Source organism: Dendronephthya gigantea, unplaced genomic scaffold (assembly GCF_004324835.1).
Source record: "Dendronephthya gigantea isolate DGI-Jeju-01 unplaced genomic scaffold, DenGig_1.0 000319F, whole genome shotgun sequence".
NCBI lineage: Eukaryota > Metazoa > Cnidaria > Anthozoa > Malacalcyonacea > Nephtheidae > Dendronephthya > Dendronephthya gigantea.
Window position 1 is genome coordinate 54147 of NW_021163329.1, and position 8354 is coordinate 62500.

General features: G+C 36.9%; 1 protein-coding gene across 1 annotated transcript; it reads left to right on the forward strand.

The window, feature by feature from the left end:
* Window positions 1-181: 181 nt before the first annotated feature.
* Window positions 182-6667, forward strand: LOC114541895. The gene is made up of 5 exons (XM_028561691.1): window positions 182-1938; window positions 2185-2311; window positions 2642-2737; window positions 4531-4621; window positions 5544-6667. Exons 1-5 carry the CDS (start codon window positions 1570-1572, stop codon window positions 6505-6507), a joined length of 1647 nt encoding a protein of 548 aa, XP_028417492.1. The 5' UTR covers window positions 182-1569; the 3' UTR covers window positions 6508-6667.
* Window positions 6668-8354: the final 1687 nt, after the last annotated feature.

The window sequence follows — 8354 nt, forward strand, 5'->3', positions numbered from 1 at the left end:
CATTTTTTTCTTTAGACGAGGCAAACAGTAAAGCTTCAGACAACTGAAAAAAATTAAGTTACAACACTCAATGAAGAAGTGTCTCTTGCTGACGGTACATTTGTCTTATTTTTTTCGTGAATTATAATTTAATTTTGGTGCTAATTACATGACTTATGTATTAGGACAGCGGTGCGTGGGATCGCCAGGGTGAAGGTCTATAGTTGTTTGACTGCCACATGCTTCGTCTATATTGAAAACTCTTCTTTGAGAACTTGAGCAACACAAAAAAGGTTAAGAGAAACTTCAGCGTCAAGAGGCAATAATATGATAGTAATTGGACATGGAAGTAGTATGCATTGTGTTCCTTTACCCGGCTTTAATTACGGACATCAACTAAGGTATATTTCTAGAGAAAGTTGGCATTCTAAGATGCTTGTTGACTTTGCAGTCGACGGTAAAACAGTACATAATGAAGGTCATGGTACTGAAAGTTTGATTTCGATACCAAACAATGCTACCAATATCGAAGTTAGATTTCAAGTCAAGCGTTCCCCTGGTGTTTGGTCTGATGTGAAAGAGTATGATCACTTCAATAAACGCTGGATATGGCCAACCCGGCCGCATATATTTCGGTACAACAGACCAGCGAGTTGCACGTATATTTTAAATGGAATCTGGTTTCATGAAAAGGTGAAAGAGATCCCTAGAAATTATTATTTAGGCAAGCAAGTTGGATTACAGTATTTCTCTGCAATTAGTGGGTTTTCCAAGATGCTTGTTGATTATGAGGAGGATGGTAAAGAGAAACATCACGAGGGTCATGGTAGTGAAAGCTTGATACTGATACCAAACAATGCTACCAACATCAAAGTTAGATTTCAAGTCATGCGTGCTCCTGGTGTTTGGTCTGATGTGAAAGAATACGACCGTTTCAAAAAATGTTGGGTAAAACCAACCAAGACTCATATTTTCAAGTACGACACACCAGTGAGTTGCACCTACACTTTGGATGGAAACTTGGATTGGGAAAGAGCAATATCGATAAATGACGATGAATACAAACCAGTTGGACGAGAAACAATTGATATTGATAAAACCACGGTATCTATCGATAAGTCAGAACAAAAAAAATCATCCCAAACGCATACAAATTTGATGGGAGGCTACAAAAATAGGCTAGATAAAGGCGATGGTACCACCTACAATTCTAAAGCCAAACATAAGCTACAGTATATTTCTAAAGATGGTTGGTGTTTCAAGATGCTCGTTGATTTTGTAGAGAACGGTGAAACAAGACATCATGAGGTTGAAGGTAGCGAAAGCGCCTTTCCATTACCAAACAATGCCACAAATATCAAAGTTAGCTTTCAGGTCAAGCGCTCTCCTGGTGTTTGGCGTGATGTGAAAGAATACAACCATTTCAAGAATGATTGGGTAAAACAAATCAAGCCTCATATTTTTAAGTACGATACACCAAAGTGTTGCACTTATATCTTGACTGGGGACAAGTATTCGGAAAGAGTAAGGGATATTATGGGACATGATAATTAAAATAGGTCTGAGAGAGGTGATGGTAAGCATAAACTGATGTATATTTTTGAAGGAAGTTGGCTTTCCAAGATGCTTGTTGACTATAAAGTGAACGATGAAAAGAAAAATCACGAGGCTCATGGTACTGGAAGTTTGATTCTGTTACCAAACAATGCTACCAACATCAAAGTTAGATTTCAGGTCATGCGTTTTCCTGATGTTTGGTCTGATGTGAATGAGTACGACGGTTTCAAAGAATGTTGGGTAAAACCAAACAGGCCTTGTATTTTCAAGTACGACAGACCAGTGAGTAGGACGTACACTATTTGTAATGTTATGAAGATAACGGAAGATGGAAGCATTATCAGCGGTGATCTAATACATTACAACGGATGCAGTCTGATACATGTCAGAGTCGCGTTTCAGGTAAGCTAAGTATACATGATTGAAGTAGTAATATAAAGGCCGATTGTGACTTAGAACGAATAACAGAAAAAAGTCATTACCTCTTTTAGCATCAAAATTTCTTGTAATTCTTTAGATATATAGTATACAGCTAATGTATGTCTTCGAGGGAAACATTGAGAAAACAATACTCATTATATTTCCAAAGGGAAAATACATTGAGGAATAAGTCTTGTAGCTATTATATACTTTCAGGCTTACTTTCAGGGTATTCCGAGTATTCAAGCTCCGAAAAACGGTCAAGCAACGAAATCATCGTCCGCCATGAATATCAGCACGCACGAATCAACTCTAAAAGTTCCAGTCAAAATAGCTTCTGCTGTTTCTTTTAATGGTAAAGAGATTTAGAAATTGTTCGAAATGGTGTGGTAACGTCTCCAAACAACTTAGCATCGAATGTGGTATAAAAACTGCCTAAAATAGACAAGTTCATAACTATCTCTCTTGGCGAAGGCTCTGGACTTAGGTAGACACGTCAAGAATTGCTTTGTCTAACTTTATAGGCAGCTGTTGTGCCATAATTGATGCGAAGTGTTTGTTAATTACTTGAAAATTACGCACATATCTTAGAACTCCAAAAAATTCAAAGTATTGTTTCCGGCAATTTGATTGTAATAAAGTAATTAACAAATTGATAACATTGAGGTATGTGTCTGTTCGGTAGTAGGTGGACTTATGACGTCATTTGTGATAAGAAGCGACCACGAGCCGTTGGGGCGATATGGTATAATAAAATCAGAAAAATTCCGAAAACAAACAGGTAATAATTTCCCCCAAAAACTTGGAAAATTGTCAAAGTAGAAATTTTGCAACTATTACGCGTACATGATCTTTTTAGATTGACGAAATGCTATTGACTAGCTTAAGACACGTGCTAAATGTGCTTGGCTGACAAAGTAAAACAAGAGATGACTGATTAAATTCGTTAAAATTTTCTGTGACGTCATTTCGTGTCGTCTGTCCTCTTCTAGATCATGGCTCTCGACCAATGAGATTGCTTGAATTCTTAACATTATACAGGGTGTATCAAAAAAAGTGTCCCAAATGTAAAATTTTCGTTTTCAGGATATTTTGTAGAATTTGGCAAATTTTTGTGTTCCTTGGGATTAGTTAAGACTTATCTGGTATACCTAGGCCAAGTTTGGTTTTTCATTAACAAAATTATGTTACCGGGGGATGTGTTCCTTTGCACTGATATTGAGAGGGCTTGCGCGCGAAAATGTGTAGCTGAAATTGAGATATGATTTAGCTGTCTAAAAGTAGGAAAGCTTTTTAATAAACTGTCAAAGTTTCAGGAAAAATAATGCATACTGGGAGCAACGCGCGACCCCTAAAGTTGACAAATATTTCATTGCGCGCAGTGGATTAAATGCATCGTTGATTTTAGCGTGACCGATCTCGTGCAAGGTTGGGCAAATGAATAAATTAAAGCGAGAAACTGAACACAAAAACAAAGCGATTTATTCGTGATGTTAATCCTCAGCATGTCCACCACTTCATTATAAGCAAACTGCGGCTCGTCTAAGCATAGTAAACACTGAACAGCGAACCATTTGTCTGTCCATTCGCCTAGATTTGCCGGTGGTAGCATAGGTGATTTGCAAGAAAGAATTTCGAACCAAATGGATAATTTGAGGCAGAACAGACAAATGGTTCGCCGTTCAATGTTTACCATGCTCAGACGAGCCGCAGTTTGCTTAGAAAGAAGGGACATTTTTTTTATACACCCGGTATATAATAAGTTATTATTATATAGCAAGTTTCGAAGTTCATATGTTTGAGAATCTGATTGGTTAAAATTACGTCAGGTGAGATACTATTCGAATGTTTACTACAAAATCTTGTTTGTCAGGTTTGAACCAGTTTGAACGGGGGTTAATGCTTTTAACCACCGGGGATTAATAAAACTGCAAGTCGTGATACCACGTCACATATTACCTTTGAAGTTTGAACCTCAGCCGAATTCTTTTTAAAATGAAAAGTCTCTCTGTTAGTTTTGCCTAGTACGTTTGTGTCGCTTATTTTCACCCGTTGTTTCCTTTGAAACTTGCTATATAATAATAAGACACTTATTGACTGATATTCTCGGGAAACATCATGTTTTGTGGACCCTCGACCACCATGTTTGTTTTGTCCATTTCAACATCATGTTTTGTGGACCCACGGGTAACATAAATGCCCAAACAGATCGGACGCGAACTATATATCATCATATTCTAATATGATCTATGTGCTTCTAAAACTGAAAATTCGCTTCCCTTTGCCGCATTGCGTTCGGTCTATGTCTGTGTGTTTTAAAAGTTTATTTAGTTGGCGTTAAATAAGCGAGTATCTATCATGAATTAAGACAACTCGTGGACTATTAAGATGATTTTAGTGAGAACTTGTAGTCGCCGTTTAAGGAGCGAAAAGTTGTGCGTTGTATATATTGACTAAAAATAATGCAAAGTAAATTATACAACCCTGACTCGTTCGCGACGCCCCTGGTAACACCTGAATTTCCATGCAAAAGTAGCATGAATGCAACGGTAATTAAATCTTATTTTTAAATAGGGTCAACAAATAATGAATGGTTTGAAGAAAACGTATTTGACGAAAACTGTGACATTAAAGAGGTTTGCGTAAATGAATTGAGAAGTGAAAGGTATGTTCCTTTACTATACCAATTAATCTAAAAAGATATATTATACTACAACCACATCATCAAATTAAGACAGTAAGTTCTCAATTTTTAATACACTATTATGATCACACAGTCTTTACTTTCGACAAATTACTACATATAAATGAATTAGTTTGTAGTTACACCACGTAAGTATTTATTATTGCAAAGCTTTCGGTCCGTTAACTCAGTGGGACAGTAAAAATTTTTGAAAAAGGATCTTTACTTATATTGTGATACCATCATCAAAGCATGAAAATTACAAGAATATAATTATTACATATTCTTGCAGCACCAGGAACTGGTTCCTAACCGCTGCTAATCTTGTTGTTGTTGTTGTTGTTGTTGTTGTTGTTGTTGTTGTTGTTGTTGTTGTTGTTGTTGTTGTTGTTGTTGTTGTTGTTGTTGTTGTTGTTGTTGTTGTTGTTGTTGTTGTTGTGGTTGTTAGGGGGCGACGCTCTTTAAAAAATCCTAGGGCTCTAGCATTACTTGTTTGATCGGAATGAACTTGGCACAATTATTCTAAGCAATATTCCGCATCGATTGACGGAGTTCGAATTTTTACTTTTGACCTTTGAAGCAAGTTACAAGCAATTTTTGATATATTTGCAGCAAATAATATATACATATAATAATATATTCAGCCTATATATAAGTAAACGCTAACGATTAGAAATACATTGTCCTCTCCATTGTTATAAATACAATGCAGTTCAGAAATTAAACTCGGTTACGCAGTTTCTGGTCCACTATAGTACGATCGTACTTGTTAACAAAATTGTTTTTAATTGCGAGCGTAGAAAAGCCTTAATCTTAAAGGATAAGCCACCTTATAAATGAACTATATAACTCTGATCCACTTTCATAAATTGATTTGAGTAAACAATACAAACTCCCTTATTAGATTCTCTTGGATAAAAGATTTCCATATTGGGATTGATGAAGGAAAAAAGTCATGGCAAATGAGCATCACCTACGCTCGAAACACAGAACCTTCGATGGAGGACCTAAAGAAGTTGTTTGGTGATAACATCGCCTCATTCGTTGAATTTATCCAGGAGAGCGACGATGAAGATGAAGAGAGATTAAGAACTTCCTCTTGTTTTCTTCGAGCACCTAGCTCTGGTGATACTCTGTATGTTCAAAATGAAGAACGCGGAACCATAGCAGTCCTTGCTGCCCAGGTGCGAAGCAACAAAAAACACTACGCCATCACCTCCTATCATGTTTGTTACTGCTTCAACGATTTACCGGAGAACATATTCGAAGCACACAACAAACTGAAAGAAGACTGTTGCTCCAATGACGCCGCTGGATGTATTGGTAGCCGGTACGAATATATGAATCAAGAAACAGTATTGGGAGTGTTCGAGTGTGGTTTATACGACGACAAAAATGATATTGGTTTGATCCAGCTCACACCTGAGCTGACCTGCGTTGACGCTATTGCTGTCCTTGTCAATGAGGTTGAATCACAATTACTTAGTAAAAAACAAGTCTGGGAAATATTCAAGACGTACATGAAAATGGGTAAATTGCCTAAAGTCAAGAAATATGGCTCGGAATCCGACGAAACAGAAGGGGAACTTTTTGCGATAACAACAAGCTGTCTGCCAAACGACATGAATCTCGGTTTTTATAAAATTCGTGGAAAACATGCCGATGATTTCGCAAGAAAAGGAGATTCAGGTGCATTGGTTTGTATAGTACATGAAAGTAAGAATTTACCATTCGCCATAGTAAGCAATCACGTGCCAAATGCAAACGTGTATTACTGTCCAAATTTACATCAAAGTATTGAAGCGTTAAACAAAAAGTATAGTTGGATCAACATTAAACCTTGCATACGCCAATGTGGCCGCAGTTGATAATTTGATATGATTCTATTTTCATGCTCGTATTTTTAACATAATTTAACTGTAAATGTCATTTTAAGCCTTTTTTAATGTATCATTGTAATAATTTATATAGTTTATATAGTTATAGTTAGAAAATCAACAATACGCCCATGATACTGGTGCGACTTAGTCATCGAAATATCTTTATATATATTCATTATAATTCATACATATTTATTATATATAATGAGTAGCAAATCAAATAGTATTGGGCACTCTTGCTTTTTTCACCAACAACTATATATTCTTTTAAAGTAGATTCCAGACCAATTTTAAGAGGACACGATTAATATTTATTTAATTACAAAGTTAATATTTGTATTATTCATAATTCGATTCTAGATCACCAGCGTTTCCACAATTTAAGGAAATTTCCCTAAAGAGGGAGGGATTAGTCTTACTAGGATATATTATGCATTCTTTTCAAAAGTTCTTTGTTTCTCTCTTTTCTCATTCCCATCCCCTTAAGAGGACAGTCGTATGATAACAGGTTGTAGAGACGCTGTTGATCACTACGTAATTTTTAATGTCCCAAAATAAACAACAAAAAGTACAATGTGTCAAACTTTAATTGTTAAGGCGGATTTCCACTTACAGCGAAATCGTTCGCTAGCGAAATATTTGCATATTTTCTTTTGAATCGAGAACAGTCAAGTCGAACTAATTTATTTATGCTGTTAAAATTCAAAAGAAAACATGCAAATATTTCGCTGGCGAACGATTTCGCTGTAAGTGGAAATCGGCCTTTATGCACATATACATCGCATTATTTATCCAGCTTTTGAAGCGTACAATATCAGCATATACCGCATAATTCTAGCACAGCCAATCCCCCAGCTCACAGCGCCCATCAGATGCCACCTTCTGTTCACATTACACACCAAGGGTCCCCCGCTGTCCCCTTGACAGGAATCAATCTTCCCAGTGTGTTAGCCAGCACAGAGCATGCTCGATGTGAGTGAACCGTAAACATAACCACAGCTTTGCTTACTAACGAGAGGTACTTTAACTTTAGCCTGTTGCAGGATCTCTGGACCGTGACCATGTTCTTCCAAGGCACCCCAGCCTGTCACCCAACATTGTGTGCCTGCAGGCAGGTTAGAGGTAGGCAGGCAAACGGGTAGGGCCCGACTATTGTACTTGATAGGGGTTTCTAACTTCAGCAACGCTATATCCTTGTTTTTTCGACCAGTCTGGGTCGTAATTATATCATGACGTTAACATACACACCATGTTAAAGTAAAACATTTACACCTGTTCGTGAATTCGTTGGAGTGTAAACAGAGATAATTTTGTACATTTCGTAAACAGCGAAGCCAATGACGATTTAAGCATATGAAATTTTAAACTTGGTGAGAAACTTTTTTAATATCAACAGTTAGATAGTTTCAGATCTTGAGATCGTTCACGATTGTTAGCTATTGGACTGGCTGATGTACAGCCAACAAGAATATGTTACTAAAATTATAAGAGTTACGATAGGGAGATTTAAATTCCATCAAATGTACAAACCAAAAGCGCTGATTTCTGAACAACGAGGCATAATCAACATAGGACGGTTTGAGCTTGGATATGGGAAGGAGAATGGCAGAGTGTGCGAGGTCACAACATTCAAGGGGGGAACTCGACGTATGCGGAAGACACAGGGGGTTGACTACGAAAAGGAATCGACGATATCCTTGTGTTTCCCATAACTCTATATTCCAAAGCCTGTGGGAGCACGCCTTATTTAATTAAAGTTAGTATAATTAAAAACACAAGTATTTGACAAAAAGCATCAGTACTAATATGTAGAGTTTCGATCTTTGTAAATGTAA